Source organism: Ceratosolen solmsi, unplaced genomic scaffold (assembly GCF_000503995.2).
Source record: "Ceratosolen solmsi marchali unplaced genomic scaffold, CerSol_1.0 scaffold13, whole genome shotgun sequence".
Classification (NCBI taxonomy): Eukaryota; Metazoa; Arthropoda; class Insecta; order Hymenoptera; family Agaonidae; genus Ceratosolen; species Ceratosolen solmsi.
Window position 1 is genome coordinate 5,601,851 of NW_011948418.1, and position 25,016 is coordinate 5,626,866.

The window sequence follows — 25,016 nt, forward strand, 5'->3', positions numbered from 1 at the left end:
AATCAGTAAGCTGTGGAAGAACAAAAAATAAAAAAATGGACACAATATATTATTAATAAGATATGCTGAAATGGGAGGGGAGTACATATTTACAAAATTTGCCAATGATACTATCAATTGTAAGAGCAAAATTATGCGTTATCTGCTTTAGTTTTCGCTGAACATTTGTATTGTGAGCTTTGTTTAAGATAGCTTTCCGGAACTTCGGAAAATATATTGTGTGGAAAAGTTGACGATGGCAACGCTCGTATCTTTTCTCTTTTTAAAGTCCCCTCTCTCTGTCCGAAAATAGAAACACGTGCGAAAGCATGGCTAACGACATACCTACTCTGAAGTTTTCAATCTCTGCTACGAAGCTTCGACTCGAGCGCGCTTACACGCATACATACGCAATCGTGGATGCACACGTATGTGCGCATACACGCGCGCGTGCACGCATTCTCCCTTGCTCTCTCTCTCTCTCTCTCTCTATCGCTTTCTCTCACTCTCTTTGCCCATCATTCTCTTCGTACATATAACTAACATCTCAGCCACATATTCACAAAGTGAATAGAATTAATTCGGCTATTTCGGAAAGTATTCTCTTAACTTACGTTACGCGTTTATGATATTTTACATTGTGGTTCTGAAAAGGGAGTGCTATCGATTAACACAAAATCACGTTCAAAGATAAGCTATATGCCATAATAATTGAAAGCTATGACTTCCAGATCGTTTATAGTTGCTTAATAGTTGTTGCCCTTCATTTATAATTTTGTTTGAATATTTGTAAGAGAAATTTATATAATGATTATTAAATGTGCAACATTCGATTTATTTTATTTTTAAGAGTTATGTTTAATTTATGTAAATTTAGTATTTTTATATTTAAAACGGAATTTGTACTAAGAAATTTTATAAATAGATTATATGGAAGATTTAATGCATATAACTTTCAACCCTTTTAGTTACATTCGACAAGTTTACAAATGCAAAACGAAATTCGATTCGATTTGTTGTTAATACGCTATTGTAAATCTTACGTTTCATAAATAAAGCGCGTTAATTGAATTCGTTCAAGCCATTTTTTATTAGTTTAAGAATGATCATTGTTAATGAAAGAGTTAAAAGTTTTAGCAAAAGAGAAACGAACGGAGAATCAAATTGGTCAAAAATATTTTAAAAATAGCATGTTTAAAAGCGCGTCAAGTGTATACAATAATCATTTGTATAAATCATTAAAGCTCCTGTTGTCACGATACGCTTGTGATAAGCAGGTGAGTAAAAACTGTAAGATGGACATAAAATCCATAAAAGCCGGAGTCAACTTGTCTAAGCAATAGATAGATAGATATATATATATATATATATATATATATATATATAGAGAGAGAGAGAGAGAGAGAGAGAGGCGCGCGCGCGTGTGTGCATGTGTTCGTGAAGAGAGAGTGAGGGAGCGAGTGAGGGAGTGAAGGGGGGGGGGATCCTAGGCGACCGCAGCATCCGAAGCCGCAGCTCGGCTACGCGGGCGCAAACAGCGAACAGGAGGGAAGAGCTCACCTTAAAAAGCTAGCAATCGGCGTTCAGCAATAAACCGTGACCAGAGCGCGCACTCGCGAAAATCTGAACGACCCCATCCCGCCGACGCACCTGGACCACGCACGCAGCTTAAGATTATAACGAAGCCGGCGCTCGCGGAATGCGGCGGCCTCGGCGGTAAAACTCGAAAGTGTCCCTCTCTCTCTCTCTCTCTCTCTCTCTCTCTCTCTGTCTCTCTCTCTGTCTGTCTCTTAGTCAGTCAGTCTGTGCGCCGCAGTGTGCGTGCGTGCGTGCGTGCGTGTGTCGGTTGGGTCGAGAGCTCGGAGCGTCGGGCGCTCGGAGCACTGGCAGTGCCTCGCCGAGATTCGTGCGGACACGAGTGTAAGCATAAGCCTTGGACGCGCGCGCGGGGCTTTAGCCGCCGCCTGGCCGCTGAGAGGACGCGCGCTTCGACCTCCCACACGCCTTCCCCCCGTGACGAGGAGCCGAGGATGAAGTGGCCGGGGATGCTGATCGTCGTCGCGGCGATCGCCAGCTGTACGAGCGCCGAGCCCGACCCCTCGATCGAGCTCAACCGGATATCCAAGCTGAGGGACGAGGACAAGTGCTACGATAACAGTGCGAAGCCGCAGGTGAGGATACGAGCCTTACGGCTTCCTCGGACACGCGCACCCGGGCCCACCACTAGCCACAGTCCCGACGGTTGCAATTCCCCTGCGTCCTTCCCGGCGGCCGTAGACGCGCACTCTGCCTGCGCTTGTAATTCTTAACTTTGAGAGATTTGCCAGGATATCGCTCGAACGCCGGCCTCGTCGCTAGGGAAATGAGCCGAGACAATGGGAAAAACGTGAAAAACCGAAGCCCGAGATGAGAAGATGGGAGGAGTTTATGAGTTAACCAATGGTCCAATCATCAAACTTAAGTGCATCGTGAATGACGTTTAGAGATTGTTTATTTACAGCCATTACTTTTCGTAAATCTTTACGAAACTTAATGAAACATACTACTTTATGCTCCCAGTTTCTTTTTTTTTTTTTTTTTTATAATAATCACTTTCCATTTGGTTAAACTAAAATCAGATCGGCAATTGATTTCAAGCTGTAAGAAATTGATTTCCCATGATTTTTAATAGCGCGTCTGCCTGTCAAGGAGAATTTGTCGCGTTTACTTATTTATGAAGCTAATGGGACGCCGTGCGCGTACGTCGTGAAATTAACCGTACTCTGTTATAATTTTATTTTATGAATTTGAATCAAAACAAATGCATATTCTCACTTTATCTGGCCATTATTACGAATGTGAATGTGCGGCAAAATAAATGAGACACGAGTATACGATTGTGATATTAGCTAAGGAACGAACGCTTCGACTATGTTTCTTCTTTTTACGCAACATCGTTTCTCAAATTTATTTATGAGAATTTTTGAAGATATTGACAAATAAAATGAAGATGTTTTTAAAGTGAGCGCTGCTCGATATTAATGAAATTCACCAGGTTTCTTTGAAACTCTAAAATTCTTTATTCTGATAGTATTTGTAAAAAAAATTATACGGCAATTGAATGAAATATTCGATATAATATTATCGTGTTTTTATTCATTTAAATAAAGTAGTCTTAAACAATTTGAAATTTTTCGTAAAGTTTGTTGCTGTTTTTTTTTTTTTTTTTTTTTTTTTTTTTTAAATTTTTTGAAACATTGACAGATGAGAAATAACTAATTCGGTGCTATTTCTGTACAAGAAATGCCATTCTATGATTTTATCATTTTTTCCTCCCTTTCTTCTTCTTTTTTTTCTTCCTTTTTCTTGTTCTCATCGGTTATTACAATGTCTGCTGATATTGGACAAATAAACCATACGAGTATAAAGATTCGTGTTCTCGGTGTATGGGAGTGAGTGCGCGGGCGCGCGCGAGGGTGTGGGAAAGCGTGTAATAAGATCGTAATGTAAGCTCTGCTATGTGGACCGTTTAATGCACTCAGCGAATTTTATTTCTGCTGGATGTAAAATTCTTTGGGAAAACACGAGGTTAGAGGACAAGCAGGAAAAAGAGCAACTATATGTTTAATTTTAATTTAATAAATCTCCGCTTTCTTAGCTTTATTTAATTTTTATACATTATGGGGCTGTCCGTGAGTTTTCTGTGCCTCGTTTTGGGTTATCGAATCGGGTTCGGTGCCGTTTGAACTTTCGTTGATAAATACGAATTGATAAGGGCGATTTCTTAAATGTGTATCTTCGTATATATTGGTAATATCGTGTGCCGTTCAAAAAAAAAAAAAAAAAAAAAAAAAAAAAAAAAAAAAAAAAAAAAAATAGTCACGCAAGAGGCGATGAGATGATTTCGATTATTTTTTTAATAGAAATGTGTTTATTTGGGAAAACGTTGGTTTTTATGTGCTCGCGACGTTTCGCTACTACTCTTACCTAACCAAACTGAGAAAAACATATTTTTTAATAAATAACTAAATGAATTTGAGAAATTCAATTACAAGCAATGGCGAATGTAATTGTAACGTGATTAACTTGAATTTATTGCTCAAGTATACGTTAATATTTCATTTAGATTGAATAATAAAGCGCATTGTATGAATATGCCATTAATAATAAAAATACTTTATTATTAACAATTAATGTTAATATTAAAATCGAACGTTCATACCAATTAATCTGAATATCTGAATTCAATTTAAATCATTATTTATTATTAAGATCCTTATGTGCATATCAACTATGGGATTTGCTTTTGTTAAGTTAGCTCGAAGCTATAATATAGCTTTAATATATTAAAAAAAGTCAAATTTACCATGATAAAATTAAAATTATGCCCAATAAAAACAATCGAGTGTCATTGTAAAAACATAACTGTAAATAGCTTATCGGAATCTGCTTTTCAGTCTTATGATAAAATATTCGGCGAACCGGGCGAGAGACCAGAATTTTTTAGGCTAGTCGATAACTTATGAATTTTCAATAAATATCCCTTATTCACGAATCTCTACAATAAAAAAAAAGTCCTTTCACAGCGCAGGGGCGTCATTACAATAATGCGATTTCAATTCGGTTTTTTTTAAAATTATAATAGTGAAAAATAGACGTCGGACTGTTACAGCGGTGTATACCGCCGTTCGAGAACGCCGCCTTCAACGTCGTCATCGAGGCAACGAATACCTGCGGCCAAGATGGCCGTGGCACGCCCTTCTGTAAGCAGACCGGGAAGTCGAGTATCCACAGGAAGTCCTGCGACGTCTGTTACGAGGGTGACCATACAGCCTCCTTCCTTACGGATCACGATAACAACGAAAATGCCACCTGGTGGCAATCGGAGACTATGTTCGAAAGTATACAGTATCCTAACCAAGTCAACCTTACCCTGAACCTTGGTAAGTTTTTCAACGGATGTTTTGTCAACGGAAAAAAGCTATTTAGATATTTATATAATGGCCGATGACAATTTCGCAGAGAGTTTGGCTATTGAGGGAAGCGCGAGTCATTCAGTATTTGAGTGTTGGGTTAAGTTATACTGGGTTATTCCTATCTAGAAGATCAATTCCATTTCATGCAACATTTATTACAGTTATTACGATTTTATTAAAAATGAATAAAGAAGAAGAAGAAAAAATAATAATAATAAAATATGGTACTTTGTAAGAAAACCAAATAATATCAGCGTAGACTTCTCTTATTTAGACATTTGAAAAATGTTATTAGTTGTCGTAGCTGATGATTCGATTACAAATTATAAATGATAAACGGGAATTGCATAATATCCGAGACTCGAACCATTTGAACGAGTGCCTATTATAATGATTGTAGATCATTACTTAGGTACTTTATCTCTTAAGCTACGACTGTTATTTTTCGGCAAATAAATTTTGTTTACTGAGAAAAGCTCCTTCCTTAAAGCGATGATTGATTACTTTTATGAAAATATATGGAATAATATAACGATCGAATTATGATAAAATTTATCTCAAAAATTACGAATTTTTTTTATATTACTTATAGTTAATTTAGTTATGTAAAATACCACGTACACTTATGTGATTTGTTAATAAATGAGAAGCAAAAAAAAAAAAAAAAAAAAAAAAAAAAAAAAAAAAACTTGCACATCCTGAATTCATAAATGTTAATATTAAGTGATTTATAGTATTTTTCTCGATTTCCATTTCACATTCGCATTACATTCTTCATCTTCAGTTTTCTAAATATAACTTTATCATATTAATAATATCTCGTTTATTTATGCACTCTCGTATGTCTCCATTGAAATTTGTTTCTTGTAAATAAAAAAAGTATTAATCGAACCGATGAGAGATAAAATAATTCGGAATCCAACAAATTTATGACAGGAAATTATAATATTATTCTTCCGTCCTCCCTTTCTTATCAAGCTGTTTGATATTATTTTCCATGAAATAAAAAATTCAACAAATTCAATAGAGCTTTATGGCTTGAGCATTATCTCGTACGAAGATAGCACTAAAACTGTTATATTCGTTTTAAAATGTAATGAAATTGAATTGACGGATATATTTTAAAATTAAATGTAATTGTTTTAAAAATTCGAGGCTCGCAAATAGAAAAATTGTTTTAAATCTCCATCCAGAATAAGGACCACGTAGTGAAAGTTACAGACAAATTTCGTGAAATATTAAATTATGAATTATCTTGTCAGGATGATTACGAGAATGTAGTCGTCATTCATGATAATCGATTGAACGAGGATAGAGGCGATAAGGCCATTCGTTGGCCAAATTCATCTCATATGAAGATGAATTGTTAATAAACTTTGTTCGTTGGTGATTAAGGATGACGGGTGATAATATCAGGAATTTTTCCTTATTTTTACCTATTGAAAGTATCGCGTTCGCTAAATTTCTTGCACACTCGTCTCACAATCGATGCAATATCAATTTCTATTTAAGGTTGTAAGCACAAAACTCTAATGTTGACGCTTAATAGTCACGGAGAGTTCAATGCAGTAAATTGTATTATATACAGTGTATTTGTGTGGGAGGGATAAAATGAATGAAAAGGTTTATAAGGTTTATCCAAATACTTGGCAATCAGAATTAATTATATTTAACTTAATATAAATTGACTTAGGATGTACGGCGATACATACAATAAATGTGTACTATTTTTATTTCATACATACCATTAGCTAATCATGATAATACATTGAGTATTGAATAAGATTTCTTATAAATTATGTAATTGATATTAAAACATTTATTTTATAAAAATATTTATTTTAAATTTTATTAAAAAAAAAAAAAAAAAAAAAAAACTTACTCAAAATTATGAGCCAATAGTTTCTTTATTTATTATCCTTCAGCTGAAAAAGTTAAAATAATTGATAATATTACTCATTTTAAAATATCATTCAAATCAATAATCCAATTATACAGTATATTAAATGATAGTAAATAAAAAATAATTTATCACAATTTAGTTTTTAAATCTTAATTTAACAAAAAAGTATCTTTTATATAACTCTAGTTTTATTTGGTTTTATTTCGTTTAATTGTTGATTATTGAATCGCTGATCGAGTGATCATAAAATTTAACAAATCATGTACGCGCTTTTCTCATTTCTGCAATTAATAATTTTCGTTAATGAATTATTGAATCTAATAGAAGTTAATTTTTTATTTTTAACAACGAATGTAAGAATTATATTGTTTTCGGTTAATTTAATCCAATGTAAAGTTATGGTTTCAGTAAAATTCCACTTTAAAAATATCTAGAGAGCTGAGTATACGTAATTTTAGCGATGTATATTTTTCCCGCAGACACAGCAATATTGCGTGTATTAATGAAAAAATTCTACAATACATGTACCACTGATTCTATAATATATGTAAATAAAAAAAAAAAAGTAAATCTACTACATAATATTATAAGCTTAAATTGCTATTTTGATAAATTCATTTAACCGAATTGGATATTATATAGAAAATTCGTCAATTTCAATAGGGATTAAATAATTCTTACATTAGCATTTCACATATCATAATTAATATATTTAATTAGCTACAATTTATGCACTTGGAACTTGAATAGGTATAGGTAGATGTAAGACCTAACATAGGTTTGCTAATTTTCTGTCCCGCTAGATATTATAAGGACATAATGTCGTTATAATAATGTCGTTCGCTTAAGGCTTTTAAAATATCATAGAAGCTGCTGGTTTTAACAATTTAACCTCTAATTATTTTATTTATATCAAGTTTTGTGCCGTACTTTGCATATAGAATATGTAATGATATTTATTACATTTTTTACTAAACTATAAATAAAAGTGATCAAGTCATATTATTTATTGGTAAATTTATTATTTACATTGAATAATTAGGAGTATATATATTTCATATATATATATATATACATTTAATATATTTAATATATTTAATATGTTAATAAACTATCGTGTAAGCTTAGTAAAATTATTTAGTAAAGTAAAATTAACAAGAAATTTTCAACTATTTCTTTTTTTATAAAGGCAACTATTAATTAATAATTTATAAATAAGTTTTAATTTTTATGTTTTTTTTTTTTTTTTTTTATTACTAATTTATATTCTCTGTATTTATTTAAAGTATAGTATCTTAATTTGATTTCTTTATGGTTCTGTAATACGCGTCAAGTCTCAGAAGAAATAAAATTTGTTCCAGCAGTAAACATTCATTTACTATTCGTCTATTTTAGTAGCAAAACTCTTCACATTATATTTGAATTTTAACTTAGTAAAAATAGAATTTACTAGGTAACAGAATAAAATAAAAATATATAAAATAATATTAAATACTTAAATATATTTTTTTTCTTTTCTTTTTCTTTCGAAGATGTTATATTTAGAAATATACTCATCGTCAAAAACATATTTAGAAAATAAGATAACTAGAAGCATATCATATTTTCAGTTCTGAAATTTGACTTAATACAAGTATTTTATACGTTTAAAAAAAAAAAAAATTATGTATTTTTAAAGTACTTATATGAAATTGAGGAAAAATATCTCGTTATAAGCAATTAAAATTTAGTTTAAATTCACAATTATTATCATGTGTAATTAATTTTATCTGTTATTTCCAATGATCCTTATTTATAAGATCATATTTAAATTATAACTAGGAAAATTTTTACTTTGCCAAGTAAATTTGATTTTGTTGTATAGTATTTTCAATTCTAAAGTAAAATATAATTGTATTATATGAAATTATATCAAAATTAAAGTATAATTGATATATTATTATTATTACAGTACTCTTAAACACTATTAAGGAAGTTATTCGATTTGAAATTTTTAAAAAATAATTATAAGCAAATACGTAATTTCAGGATATATTATTAATTATAGCTCGGAACATAAACTATCGTTTAAAATAATTTGTACGACATAATTATATAGTATAATTATATTTACTAAATTTAAAAAGTTTGAAACTTTTGTTTCATAATATTTATCTTATCATAATCAATTGACGAATGGAAATATTTCGAAGAAAATTTGTAAAAATCACAATTTTTATGTATATAATATAATTTGATTTGAGTTTATTTAATAGTCTCTAATGGATAGTAATAACGAAATGTAATCGATAAATTAAATTGTAATGAAATTAGCATTTCTAAAAGTAATTATTTCTTTAATTTTTTATATTTTACATTAATTTAAATTGTAGAATTGTATTTTTTTTTTATTTTTGGATCGAAATCGGCTTTCGAAAATACGCATATTTCACGTTTTTTTTCCACGCGTACGAAATTAAGATACGTAAATTATGTAATATGATTACATTTATTAATGATTTATTAATGATCTATTTTTATTAATACGACAGACGGTAGAGTTAGTGAAATAAATACCGAAAAATTGCAGTCCAAAATTCATTATACATACAAGAAGAAGAACTCGATTGCTAATAAAGAGATTTTTAACTTATTAATATTTACAATCATAAAAATAAATTGGTTTCACTGATTGATGCATTCCCCTTCTAACAAGATGCATAATCGAAAAGACATACTCGGACACGGTAATAAAATAAAAAACCTTAAAGAATAAAAAAAACACATAAGAATGAAAGTACACGATGCCTCATAAGATGTATATTAATAGCATTCGCGTGTGTTTATATATATATATATATATATATATATATATATATATATGATATGATATGATATGATATGATATGATATATACATACAATGAGTACAATAGGAATTAAAAAATTCATTGCACGTGTTGGAAAATGTGATTGCAAAAATCATGGCAGACCATTCGGCTAAATATGCAAAATAATGTGATCGACATCGCGCCTGACAATATGGTCGGCCGACTGGAGTCTCGCGCACATCGCGTCAAGGAAGCTGTGGAGTGTTTTTCCTTCGGAGAGACGCGACTTTTAAAGACGCAATTCGGAAACGCGAAGCCTGTGCCGGCTGCGTGCCACATGGCCCATTCATGAAAGGTTGACGCCTCTGAGTTCGGCTTTTACGCTGAATCCATTGGCGTAGCCAGGAGGGCTGTCGCCGATTTAGACATTTGGAAGCAGCAATTTCGGATATAGAATGTTTGCGTAACTTGGCAATATGAATTTAATGGTGGCTGGGCGATAGGGGAGGGGAGTCGCGTTCACGGCCCCAAGCTATACAGGCCTACATAATGCTCACCTTTACTTACTCCCTGGGACAATTAAAAAAAAATTTTAATTCTAAATTCTACTTATGCTTCATTCTTCCTGATTCTGAGGTAAATTTTTCTTATTTATTTTTTTAATTTTATCATATCGCAATAGCATCTTTTATTGCATCTAGCTTCAAGTAATATTAGCAATACACGCGGATGAATGGAGTTGATGATAATTAATATTGCAATTGTGATTAATGATATCGTTGAAAAATTCTTATACAATAATGTATTGTCGATGCTAGTGTAACAAGTATAATAATCGATTTATTTATTTTAAACGGATCTTGTTAAAGCTTATCTCGTTAAAGTAATCATTTGCCCTTAAACCCTTTGCCCGGCATTAGTTATTGGCTTTGTGAATCGTCAATGTGCTATATATTTCTCAAGTACTTATGACAATTCGTCTTAATTAATGTACATACGACGACTTATTTAATTTAAACATGACATGTACAATTGATTCGCCTTAACTCGCAGCCTCGCAGCTTTAAATTGTATTCTAATGTCTGTTGGTTCGAATTGGATTATAATGTTCGAATTTATAATTAAAGTTCGACAGCTACTAAAGTACTTTCTTTTTCATTTATTGAAACACAATCAGCCCGTTAATATAATTCATCGTTAGATTTACAATGATAATATGCCGTATTAAGTGCTGCAAGATAATTTATTACAAAGTTTATGTCATGAGCGTATGCGCATGGAAATTGCAGCTATCAAACAATGACATCTAAATGAAACCGTAGATTTAAATTTGTCTTCGATCAAACTACTATTTAAATCTGAATTTATAATCTATATTACATACAACAAATATTTATAATGCATATAGGTATAATGTGAAATTTATAAGTTTTGAAAAGTGTCTATGTTATTTGTCGCTTAACGATATTTGTGGCTTAACGATTGATAATAAAATACAGTAACGCTTACACAGATTTCTCGTTTATTCAATTGAAATACGCTATTAAGCGAATATTACAGAACTGTAAAAAATTCAATAAAAATGCCGTAAAGATAAACATTGATGCGATGTGATAGCATGTTTTTTTGCATTCATTGTAGGTAAAACTTTCGACATAACCTACGTACGAGTTCTTTTCGAGTCACCCCGGCCCGAGAGTTGGGGCATCTACAAGCGGAAGAACGAGAAGTCTCAATGGGAACCCTATCAATTCTATTCGGCCACGTGTCGTGACACATACGGCTTACCCGAATCCAAGGAGACTGTGCGAGGCGACGACACCCGGGTGCTCTGTAACAGTGAATACTCGGACATCGTGCCCTTGTCCAAAGGTACGGTCGCCTTCTCAACGCTCGAGGGCAGACCATCCGCCTACTACTTTGAAACGAACACGGAGCTCCAGGTTGGTTTTCCCGGCTCATCTCAGTGGTGTGCGTTACTGCGAGAATAATGGCATCGTTGAGTGCGAAAGCAACGTTTTCGCGGGAAATTCGTTCACTTTATTTATCGTCACGTGCCCACCTACATAAGCTTATTCAATAATCGACAAGAGAATTTTATTTAGATAATACGATATCGTGTGCACCAAAAATTGTCAAGTTGGAAAGATTGCTTTCAATTAATATTGTGAAGTAATTTTTTGCATTAACGATGATGAATGAAAGGAAATTATGATTGTAAAATTTACAATTAACAATCGAAATTATTTATATTAAATTTTTAATAAAAAAGTTTTAATATTTAATTCAAGATTATATCATTGTATATATAAACATTTTAAAAGCCTCTAATATTAATGATTGAATGTGATATATTACAAATACATTTACATATATATTTTCATTATTAATATTATCGAATGATTACTTCACTTATTATTAAGCGATTCTAACATGTAATGTTTATTCTTGTACAGCCATTACCAATTAGATCGATAACCAAGCATTCGAGTATTATTGCCAAATTGTCGGCATTCTACATTATTTTCGGTTATTACAGATTTCGAATCGCGTTCCCCTTACAAATACACCGCTCGCTCTTATGTTACGGCGAATCCATTCGCAACGATTGGTTATGCCCTACTTTTTATTACTGGCCAGTTATCTTTTGTATTTCCATTTATGGTTAAATTCTTTGTCTCCCGATGAATATATATATATATATATATATATATATATATACACCGAAAGAAGATGTTGCAAAATTTCAGGACTCGATTGCCCCGAAGCTATTTAAATTTACGACGCTATGTCGCGAATTTCTAAAACTAACGCGCCAAAGCGGACACTTTTATTTATGAGCGCCATTAAAGTCGGAGATGATGTCGCGGTCTTTCCACAGACCCTCGACTGTTCAATTTCCATTACGATAAGTCGCGATAGCAATAATGCTTCCTCCTCCTTCTCCTCCTGCGTCCAGCCCCAGCCGAACCCTCGTATTCAGAATACCCGAGTAGTGGAAAAACAACGTACGGACGATCCAAGCGCAACGCTAATTGGCAAACATTAACCCCACGGTCCATTCGATGATTGTCCTCAGGAATGGGTGCAAGCCACGGATCTGCGAATAACTCTTGACAGATTGAATACGTTCGGGGACGAGGTGTTCGGCGACGACCAGGTACTGCAGTCCTATTACTATGCGATCGCCGATGTTGCGGTCGGCGCTAGATGTGCCTGCAATGGACACGCGGGCGAATGCGTCAACAGTACCAGCGTCGACGGCCGTACCCGCAGAGTTTGCCGGTAAGTGAATAAAAAATCAAAAATCGGGCGAGCATATTGGTAATATTGAGGAGCGATGAGATGTAAATTGGGCCGATTTCTTGTATTTTTACGTACGAGAGGGCCACGAGATGCGGATGTTGTTAAATATTCCGCTCGCTTGAGGCTTCGTTTTATTTAAATGTGCGAGCTGGGATAGTCGGTAATCTTCATCTTTCTCAGCGTCATTTTGTCGTGCTCTTTGTTATTACAATGCATAATGATGCGGTGACCATTCCGATTGGTATTATTTTCAGTTACTTTTCCAAGTATTTTTAGCAATTATAATGTGAAATGAAAATGTTTCAGCCGTAACGAAATAATTAGGGGAGTATTATTATTATTATTCAATTTTTCTTTTCTAACATACTCACTTACCTAATGCGTGATTTGGCTAATGAATTATACTGATTTCAACGATTTTCGACGAATGCATTTCAAATTAAACTTTCATAGAATTGCAAACTAGCAAGGCCTTTAAACATTGTATTTTTACTTCAAGCTTAACGATAAATGTTTTTCTTAATCGTTATTATTTTAAAGGTGTGAACATTTTACGACTGGTCCCGACTGCAATGAATGTTTGCCATTTTACAACGACGCTCCTTGGGGACGCGCCACAACTACTGATGCGCACGAATGCAAGCGTAAGTTTCACATGTAGACATATAACACATCTCTCTCTCTCTCTCTCTCTCTCTCACTCTCTCACACACACACTCTCTCTCTCTCTCTCACTCTCTCACACTCTCTCACTCTCTCTCTCTCTCTCTCTCTCTCTCTCTCTCTCTCTCTCTGTCGCGGAAACACGCGCGCCTACACATATATTAATGTAAAATATCTTATTTGATCTTTATAATTTTGTCCAATACTAATATTCCAAACTATTCTCCTGATATTTCTTTAATGCAATTATTAAAAAGAAAAATATTATATGAAAGCTTTTCATAAAAGAGCGTGCTTATATGCCATATAGTTTCAATAATTGGCACAAAATCATTTCACTTGCTCACTTAATTATTTATCACTTTTTTTAATTTTAAGATGCCTATGTTTAAGAGAATATATCGCTTTTAGTACATTTTTAGAACATAAGAATACAAAAATTATTAATCTTTATAATTAATTATATTACAATATCGATATATAAAGATTTTTAATTCAATTTAATAATACAATTGTTGCATTTTAAGAAATTTCCTTTAAACCCTATTTAATTGAGTAGAATATAATTTGAATGTGATTTATACTGAATAATGATAAAAATTGCAACAGTTTGATGCATTCGATAAATAATTTGTACATATATTGCAATTGCAATTATTATTTGTGAAGGATACGTAAGTCCTTCCGAGGACATCCGAGGACTTCTCTATTTCATTCCGCTTCATTCCCTCCTGAAAATGTACAATTGTTTCCAGCTTAAAAGCGCACGTGACAAGCCCATTTTGTGAAAAGCTACACTAAGCGAAGACCATTGTCCCTTACTCTTATTCTTCTTCTTTTTTTCTCTGTGAATGACAGTGACGCTAAGTATTTCCTAAAATTAAACGAGCCTTTGTTATATATATATATATATATATTTATTTATTTATTTATATATATATATATATATATATCCATATATGTAATTTATAAAATATCTACCATCGTATTGAAAATAGTCTTTTACATTAAATTTTTCATGCAATTTATTAAAATAATAATAATGCCTGAAATATTTTATGTTTTTAAAACGTATTTAAATTATAATTTCTAATAATATATGTATTTTAAAGTTTATTGTTCACAATTACAGGTAATCGGTATATTTACTGTGATATTTATTATTGTTATTATTATAATATAATTAATTTTAATAATGTACGTTGTAAATCATTTGTTTATTTAAGGCTAATAAGGATATAGACTTGGTTTATTATATAAGTTCATAACGCCGATAGATCAAAATATCATATTCGAATTTTCTTTGAAATTTCTTATAATTTTTTAAAACAAACCCTTTTCGAGACATCATTAGGGATCTCGGTTTGCTGAAAAAAAAATGCACGGAATCTCTCTCTTATCGTTGGAACGGTCATCGAAGCCTAAAGAACGACCGACTCGTGCTCACTAACAAAGTACAAAAAGCAATCCCGCTTCCTTTAGCGGCATTCACTCGTTGTAATTCCGCATTAACTGATAGACCTTGAAGAATCTCACGTACGTGTTCTGGATGTTCATCCCTTTATTTTTGCTCTGGATTCTTTTTCTTGAAATTGTAGTAGCGCGAGAATTAGATTGCTGTGGCTCAAATATTAATTTTAAACGTCGTTTTTACTTTTTTCATGCCATTGCAAGCAAACTTTCAATAATTGTAAATTAATTAAGAGATTAGTTATATATATATATATATATATATATATATAGAGAGAGAGAGAGAGAGAGAGAGAGAGTGTGTGTGTGTGTGTGTGTGCAATATTATAATATGTTCGAACAATGTTTATTTATCAAGTTTTATTTACTTATATTTTTGGTTTCACATTCTTAATAGTTTTTGCAAATTTATATTATTATCGAACCGCGGTTAATTAAATTAAATATTGTAAAAATAACAAATGTAGTAATTTTAATATGTAAAGGAATATGAAAAAAAATATGTAGGTAATCTACAAGAATAAGTATCTGATTAGAATTTTAAATCCTAATATAAAATAATATAAATGTTTTCTTATAAAATTTATAATGTAGCTAAAGAAATATCACATTTTTAAATTACAATATTATAAATAAAATATAATTTGGTGCTGTATTTTACGCAGCACACGCGCGCGCGCGCGCGAGCGCGCGTATATATGATTAGACTGTGGAAAATCATGAAAAATGTTTAGCTTATTTTATAGACAACTTTTCTAGATGCGTACCACATTAGTTAAAAATATTTAAAATTAATTATTTTATAAGATAATAATTGGAATTTAATTAAATTTAGCACATCTCAAAATGATCCATCACAATATTACAGATTGATAATTTAAGTAAAATTATAATATGAGTAAACGCTCAGGCGTTACAATTATCATAAATTTCTTTTATTTATTATCTAAAAGATCTATTAGAATTGAAGATACTTTTACCTAACTAATAAATGCCTAATGACGTAATAAATTTGAATAAACATAAATGTGTACATAATAATATATTAAAGATAAATTTCATTATGTGTGTTTTTGTGCATTATGACGCGAATTTGAGGAAAATAATATGATTATAAATTATAATTATTGGTTTTTGTCAATTGCGTTAATTAATGTACTAATGATATTAAAAGAGCGCGAGGGAAAAATACTTAAATATGCAGTGAATTCAAGATTTTAGAATTTTAGAAAAAAAAAACAAATATAATATTGATTTACAATTATTGTAGGATTAGTATTAAAAATTATTGTTATAAACGCTGATAGAGACGTGCCCGGCTTACACAATTGTTCCAACGACAAAACAAAAAACAAAAAAAAAAAAACTAATAAGATAACGAAAAAGAAACGCGTCCTTTCATTCTCGCCTTTTTTTTCTCCCTATACCTTATTGTTCCTCTAAGCCCTTTAAGGGCCTGAATCCGCAGTCTCTCGCAGCAACCGCATCACATAGAGACACACTGGCTTGTATTATAGCCGACCACAAGCTTTTACCTTTTACGCTTTGGACGTAAGTAGTTTATCGAAGTGGGGACATCGACGCTTCGGCGCGGATAATCGCGTCTTCGCAGTTGGAAGCTATGGATCGGTTTAAGGAGGTCGGGCATTTTTAAGTACCTACATGCCACTTGTGGGATCCCTTCTTAATGTTTGTAAATTTGCTTTGTGTATGAAAACGGTAGTGGTTAAATAGTTAAAAGTCTTGTGTTAGTATCATCGTTCTAGTTGTAAGGAAAAAGTATTTACGGCAATGAAGAGATGCGTCGAATTAAGAGTAATCGCATTGCGAAAATATCGTCATTTCTCATGTTGAAAAATCGCTTGAATGTAATTATACCGCGATAAGATTAAATAATTATCCAGCTTTTAAATACTTGCATATCCGTTTATGAAAGATCATTTTATAACGGATCGTAAGGATTTCTTAAAACGTTACAATTTGAAACTGCTAAAGTTAGTGTTTGCATTTTATTTTTATGGATAATTCTTTAACGAGTATTTTGTATTGTATTTAAATGAAAATCTCGAGACAATATTAAAATGCTTTGGAGTAAGATGTTACTTTAAGTGAGAATCGATAATGAAGAATGATTGAACGATTGGTAAAAGTGTACGAAAACGAAGTAGAAGAATGTTAGAAAATTTTACAAGTTTTCTATATAAACCAGAATGTATAATAATAATAATAATTATACCAAGTAAAATTTTAACTAATAAAAGATGTTAATTAGAAATATGTTTTAAAGCATTTAAATTTCGGTTATTCGTTTATATTGGAACTAATAATCGCTTGAACAACGTTTCTAGGACAGATACATAAATCCAACTTTTTCCTTCAAATTATTTCAATATAAATGCATTTGATTTTTATTATAAGATGATTTATTTTATAATTAAAATATGTGAAAATTTAATACCGAATATAGTTGAGAATGAAGTTACTCTTATTGATGTTGCTTTCAAGTAGTATTTCATGCTGTTTTTCTTACCGGAGAGGCCCATTTTTCTCAAGATATAGACCAATTTGTAAGTTTCACAATTTCAAAAAAAAAATCAGTTTATTTTCAATACTTTTATTTATATTCTTATAATTATTTTCAATTCTCATTATGCAAGAATAAATTTTATTTATATATTTATATAGCAGAGGTAATACTGTTATATTAAATTTTAATTTAATATAATATATGAAAATTAATATTAAAATGTATTAATGAAAGTTTTGCCTCGAATATTACTGATATTATGTCAATAATTTCATTTTCCACTAATGATCATATTTTATTAATTGATTGATTACTCTGAACAACATTACAATAATAAGCTCATTGAGAATGATGTTTCTTCATGCATTGGTTGGTGCATAGATGTGAATGAAACGAAATGAGTTTCTGAAATGGACATATATACATATACATATACATATATATATATGTTTTTTTTTTTTTTTTTTTTTTTTTTTTTTAATACATTAATCTATTATCGTATAATTTTCTTTATAGGCTTCCCGACATATTAATGTTATAATAGTAAAGTAAAAACAAAAAATGGAAAAAAGTCTTAATTTCGTTGGAAGGACACCTCATAAGCGTCGACCACATGATTTAGAGGAACATAAAAAATTAATACATCCATAATATTCCTCACGTTCTTCTTACTCTCAGTCAACAACTGGGCGATCCTTTCCTAGTAGCGTTGCCGTCTGACTTTCGGAATAAAAACCTGCTCCTCCCATCGACGTACAAGTCCTGGCATAGACTACCTCTATACTCCATGCATTCTTTTATTTATCGTCCAAGTGTATTTAAATTTATGTGTTTTTTTTTTTGTTTTTTTTTTGTTGTTGTTGAAAGAAATAATTTATTATTAATCTTGTATGGGTATATGATGATTAATTGTTGTTTGTTTTCTTTATTATTTGAAAGAATAGTGCGAGCAAATATACATTTAATAGACATTCTGTTTTTTCAGGCACATCTTATACGTTAGGCATTATCATTATTAAGCAGAGAATGAAATGTTGCGTTTTTCATTTGTTGTGTAGACTATTACAAACAATTCGGAAGGTTGTTTATGTATAAGCGAGGCTAATAACTGCATTCGCGACCTCTATTAATGCAGTCAGTTTTAAAATGTTTAAATGCGCGTTACCTTTGATAAAATGGCCAATAATGTTATTCACCTTGTCGCTTGAAATATCATATTTGACTTTTATGCCTTAGATATTTCTCTACCCGATTGACGATCAATAAACTCTAATTAAAATTAACAAACACTTATACTGCTAGTCAAAATAAATTATTTCTGATTAGATATTGCATTGGTGATCATTAAATCATTAAAAGTTAGTACGCAGCATATAAAGCGCTACTTTTAATTAATTTATAACCAGTTACTATGTATTTTTACGTACTGTTGGAACTTTAAATTGTATGGCTCCATGTAATACAGATGCAAAGCTCTTTTACACAAATGGTCATTTTACACTTATAGCCGACATTTCTATCTATTGTCATAAGTTTAATGAAGCGATAAAAATGCATAGCGGACAATTAATAATAAGCGTCGATATATTTCTTTCAGCGTGCAACTGTAACGGCTATACGGACCGCTGTTATTTCGATAAAGAACTCTATAAAGCAACTGGACATGGCGGTCACTGCTTGGATTGTAGGGATAATCGGGATGGAGCAAATTGCGAGCGTTGCCGCGAGAATTATTACGCCCGGATGGATGATGGCTACTGTATTGCTTGCAACTGCAATGAAATCGGTATTTATAACCGTATATTATTAATAATCCCATATATATTATTATGAAAATGTAGATGGTCTAGTAAGATACTAGAGATCTTATTTTCTCTTATTGTTATATTGGCTTGTTAAATTAGTATTCCTATATTTTGTATGGATAAGTAATTTAAGTGGAAAATACTTGTTGCTTGTAGTGGCAGGTAGAAATGAAATTATTTAAATTAGTTTCCTCGCAGTTTGAATTTTTCTTGTACTCTTGTGGAATATCAAAAGGAATATTTATTATGTCGTTAAACTAGGAAAAAGTGTAGCTTCATTTTTGTAAAACATGGATACTTTTTTTTTTTTTTTTTTTTTTTTTTTTTTTTATATATATATATATAAATAATTATTCAAAAAAATTATCGTTTAAAATACTTTGGAGTTTCTTTATTTATATACAAATATATTTATAGTTATATTGTTCTACCACTTGACATGACAATATTAGCATCGAAAAATGTTCGATGAATAATGTTTTTATTAAAGAAATTATTAGTTTATTATTATAACTTTATGAGTAATTTTTTTGTGTTGTATATTTTAAATATGCGATTTAATAAAAGAAATAATGTCAACAAGAAATAAAATAAATTTTCACTGCAAATCATTAAAAGTGAAATGGATTTGATATGTAATCATCTAGTTAATTTCACATTTACTCATATCTATGGAGGATCTACTTTTACAATTTTTCTAAGATCATAATAATTTGCCATTAATTATGATAAGTTATTAAAACAAAGAAAATATTTTATCTAAGGATTTTTCCTTATTTATTTCTTTAAGATATTACCTCGAATTGAATATTAATATAATAATTTTAATAAAAATAAAGCCAAATATATTAAGCAATGAGATATGATGAAAGAAAAAAATACGTATAAAATACTTAAGAAATAATGGAAAAATTGTATTTTTCATAGCACAGCAATAAATATCAATAATTTGGAAATAGTAGTAAAATTAACTTTTTGAAACAAATTTGAATGATTTTCATGACATGAATTGTTTAAAAGAATTTACATGAAATGTATTTAACTACGCGTAAAAGTATTGGTAAATTAAAAATATTCTTATCACAAATCTCTCGATATAATTATTTCCCAATTGAGTATATTCTTATTAGCTGCCTAAAACTTAAAATTAATAATATTCGTATGTTTTTATTGGCAGGCTCGCGTAGTTTGCAATGCAATTCGGAGGGCAAATGTCAATGTAAACCTGGAGTGACAGGCGATAAGTGCGATAGGTGCGCTTCCAACTTTTTTGATTTTAGCGGCTTTGGCTGCACGTCCTGTGAATGTAACGTGGCCGGATCGTTATCAAATTCACCAAGCTGTGATCCAGTTACCGGAATCTGCACTTGCAAAGATAACGTCGAAGGGAAACGTTGCCGAGAGTAATTACCTACTTTAACATATATTTACATATCATAAGTTTGACATAAGAAGTAAAGTTATTACTTTCGACTCTGTAATAATTCCAATGTTTGTATCGATCAATTATTCGTTTGTATTAATTGATGCACTAAAGTAATTCGAGTACGTCATGGAGTGTTACGGTTAATTTTATAAATTCTTATAAATTTTAAACATCTGGATTGAACAGAAAATCACGATTCGTAGTATTCGTAGAGAATTGCTATATTTTTTTTTCAAGTTTAACAACGATATTTCTCTACATTTTTATACGATGAATTTATACGACGATGATCGATGGCCAATTAAATTTTGCATTCGATATATAAATAACTTGGCTAATTAACAGTACATAACAACAACAATAATGAGAAAAAAGAATAAAGAGCATAAAAAAGCATACGAAATTCAGAAGAAGAAGAAGAAGAAGAAGAAGAAGAAGAAGAAGAGACGGGCAGGACATTTCATGCATCGAATGAACGTATTCGTTGTCCAACTCACATATCATTTTCTCTCCTTTGCCCGTAGATACGTGATCGGCTGCAAATCAAATACAAAATGGGCAAGTCTGTTCAGCAAGTAATGTAATTCAATATTTCATCGCTCGCAGGTGCCGACCAAGCTTCTTCAACCTCGCCGAGGACAACGAGTTCGGATGTACGCCCTGCTTCTGCTACGGCCACTCCTCGCTTTGCCTGACCGCGAGCGGATACTCGCGCGTCGGCATCGAGAGCACCTTCGTGCGTGGTAACGAGAAGTGGTCGGCAAACGTCGCCGGCAATTCCGTCCCAGTCAATTATGACTCTTTCTCCCAGGCTATCTACGCGACGGCCCTCGACCGGGACAACGTCTACTTCGTCGCACCAGGTGAGCTTCGCGGTTCGATGGATTAACTCGTCAAACACGCGTATCGTAATTATATTCCGGACGATCGAATCCCTGTAAAATTAGCTGTACAATTGAAATTGAACGAGGAATTGATCTTACGTGACTGACTCGTGTGCTCGATCACTTTGACAATCTCGAAAGTCTAATGGAGCTTGGAAACTGACAACATTTTCAAAAAGCTCATTGATAATTGTTACTATGCACTTTGATACAGTTTAATCATATAACGATATCAGCTCACCTACACGATGAATCTTTATTAACGGGTCATTAGTGATAATATGATTTATGATATGATATGACAGTAAGGCAGAGAGGATAGCGATAAGGGGAAGCGGATATGGAGGGGATAGTTTAAATTACAACATACATATTGTTGAATTAAAGAGTACGTTCATTTGTTAATGAATAATATTTTGCATTTGTAGAAAGATTCCTGGGCGATCAACGAGCTTCCTACAACCAAGACTTATTGTTTAGTTTGAAAATTAGTGACAATGGCCCGGCACCAACGGCTAGAGACGTTATTCTAGAAGGTGGCAACGGCCAACAAATTATCCAACCTATATTTGGCCAAAGAAATAGCTTGCCCACCGTAAATGTAAGAATGCAGAATATTATTATTATTATTATCGTTGTTATTATTATTATTGTTATTATTATTATTATTATTATTATTATTATTATTATTATTATTATTATTATTATATAATTTACGATTACATATAATTATACTTGCATATAATTATCATTAAAATTTAAGCATAATTTATCGCCACGAATAAGGGAATGCATTAAATATTAAAAAAATAAAAAATTATTTCTAGTCCCAAGTATATACCTTCCGTTTACACGAGCATCCTGATTATGGATGGTTACCTCGCCTATCGTCTCGGGCATTTATTTCCATCTTGGCTAACTTAACGTCCATAAAAATTCGCGGTACCTACACTCACCAAGGTAATTACTCTTTTCTTAATTCTTTTTTTTTTTTCTTCTCCTTTATACCAATAACTTCCACTGCCATTGGCCAAGTCCAGCAATTTACGAATAGCCTCAGCATCCCCCTGCTCGTAAAAGTTCGTTCCATTACTTTTATATTGGCAGCTTATAAGCTTATATAAAATTAACGGAAACTTTTGAAACAATATGGTTTTTAACGAAGCTTCTTGCAATATGTGCATTAAATTTAAAAAAGGACGATCGATCGCTTTTAACTTAATTCACACGGAGATTTTTCCAAGCTGAGACGTATGGAATGAGTACGCGAGGGAAGACGAGCACGGATGTAAAATAATATACTGGAATGCATGATTTAAATTATTAAGTATGAAATAGTTGCAATTCGATTGCGAGTTCCCTCCCTTTCCTCGTTAAAACATTCGCGCAACGACATCTCTATATGCTCACGGTATATAATACAGGCAAGGGATACTTGGACGACGTTAAGCTCGAGACGGCTCATCGAGGTGCAGCCGGTGAACCCGCCGACTGGGTCGAGCATTGCAACTGTCCCCAGGGTTACGTCGGCCAGTTCTGCGAGTCCTGTGCACCCGGTTATCATCATGATCCACCGAACGGAGGACCCTTCGCACTCTGCGTACCCTGCAACTGCAACGGCCACGCGGATATATGCGAGGCCGAAACCGGTGCGTACTTTAACAATTTCTCAACCGTTTCACGACTGTTTATCCATCTCTTTGATCCCGGCAAGGGACAATATTTAACTTGGATAACTCACATCCCTTCATCATGTCGTACAATTGTAATTTTTTTTTCTAATCCAGATTATTTAATAATGCTTCATTTATGGTTCAGGTCAGTGTATATGCCAGCACAATACGGCTGGGAGCAATTGCGAGCATTGTGCTCGCGGTTTCTATGGGCAGCCGTTGAAGGGAACATCCGATGATTGTCAAGCTTGTCCTTGTCCTGATAATGGCCCGTGTATCCTGCTCGGCAATAATCCCGAGCCCATTTGCTCGGAGTGTCCCATTGGCAGAACAGGTGCTCATTACTTAACAACGAACGAACAAATTTTTATTCCTCGCATTCGATTTAATATTGACACCGACGTCCTTTTAATCCTCTATTATTTTCTATCATTCGCTTTCTCAATAGATTTTAAGTGACAAAGAAAAATGATTACGAAGAAAATTACGACTTATTCATACTCCTGTTAGTTTTGCGAATTTCTTATTCTTATTTGTTTTAGAAGAATCATTGAGTTACGGAGTTATCGAATTATTGCGCAAACCTCTTCTTTATTCTCTTAATGACTGATAAAGCCATAATTGCCATTGTATCGTCTTAAATAAAAACATTTATAGCTCATTAGAGTATCAAAACTTCAATGATAAAATACAAAGTGTAATCGTATGATAATATTACAATAATTATAAAATTTATGTTTAATTAATTTATTCTCCCCGTGAATTAGGTCCTCGATGCGAGACTTGCTCAGATGGATATTTCGGAAATCCAGAGAAGGGGATATCCTGCAAAACTTGCGAGTGCAATAATAATATCGACTTGAATGCCGTTCGCAATTGCAATCAAGAAACTGGCGAGTGCTTGAAATGTGTTAATAACACGGCTGGTCAGCATTGCGAAGAATGTTTGCAGGGTAAGTATTTGTGTGGATTAGCATCCACACTATTACGTATCCCTCGTTCAGATTATATAATTTATTAAGGTACAAATTTATTATAAATAATTTTATCGTTATCTTTTTTCTTTTTGTTTTTGCAACAAACGTGTAAATTCAATCGATTCATTTATACAATGTGACATACACACATACATACTATTATTATTATATAAACTTTTAGTCGGTTTAGTCAGCACAAGATAAATTATTATTTTATTAGCACTCTTAATGTTATTATTATTATTATTTATGTATAAAAACTTTTATCGTCTTTATCCGCATAGAAATAATAATTTTTTAACCATTGGCAGGATACTACGGAGACGCTCTATCAGATCAAAAAGAAGATGGCTGCAAACTCTGTCAGTGTAATCAACAAGGCACACAAGAGAGAAGCGATGACGGTGGAATTGCTCCTTGCGATCAACTGACGGGCCATTGTTTCTGCAAACCCCATGTCATCGGTCGCAATTGTGACAAATGCGACGACGGCTATTACAATATCAAGAGTGGAGAGGTGACTGAACACACACGCGCGCGCGCGCGCGCCCTCTTATTTTCTTAAGATTTCGGGAAAGTTTAAGTTTAATTGTAAAATGTAAATTTTTTCAAAATCAAACGAAGTTTTGAGTTCGTACC

The 25,016-nt window shown here is 32.3% G+C and overlaps 1 protein-coding gene across 1 annotated transcript in view; it reads left to right on the plus strand.

Moving 5' to 3' along the window:
* The first annotated feature begins 1,767 nt into the window (after positions 1–1,767).
* LanB2 (laminin subunit gamma-1) overlaps positions 1,768–25,016 on the plus strand; it is a 28,463-nt gene continuing 5,214 nt past the window's right edge. Inside the window, exons 1-14 of the mRNA XM_011496957.1 lie at positions 1,768–2,150; positions 4,631–4,901; positions 11,288–11,589; positions 12,726–12,931; positions 13,493–13,596; positions 19,210–19,398; positions 20,595–20,820; positions 21,450–21,706; positions 22,156–22,328; positions 22,555–22,687; positions 23,152–23,376; positions 23,546–23,734; positions 24,168–24,353; positions 24,689–24,894. Coding sequence (XP_011495259.1) covers positions 2,010–2,150; positions 4,631–4,901; positions 11,288–11,589; positions 12,726–12,931; positions 13,493–13,596; positions 19,210–19,398; positions 20,595–20,820; positions 21,450–21,706; positions 22,156–22,328; positions 22,555–22,687; positions 23,152–23,376; positions 23,546–23,734; positions 24,168–24,353; positions 24,689–24,894 — 2,808 coding nt within the window. The 5' untranslated portion in view covers positions 1,768–2,009. The remainder of the gene's footprint in view (positions 2,151–4,630; positions 4,902–11,287; positions 11,590–12,725; positions 12,932–13,492; positions 13,597–19,209; positions 19,399–20,594; positions 20,821–21,449; positions 21,707–22,155; positions 22,329–22,554; positions 22,688–23,151; positions 23,377–23,545; positions 23,735–24,167; positions 24,354–24,688; positions 24,895–25,016) is intronic.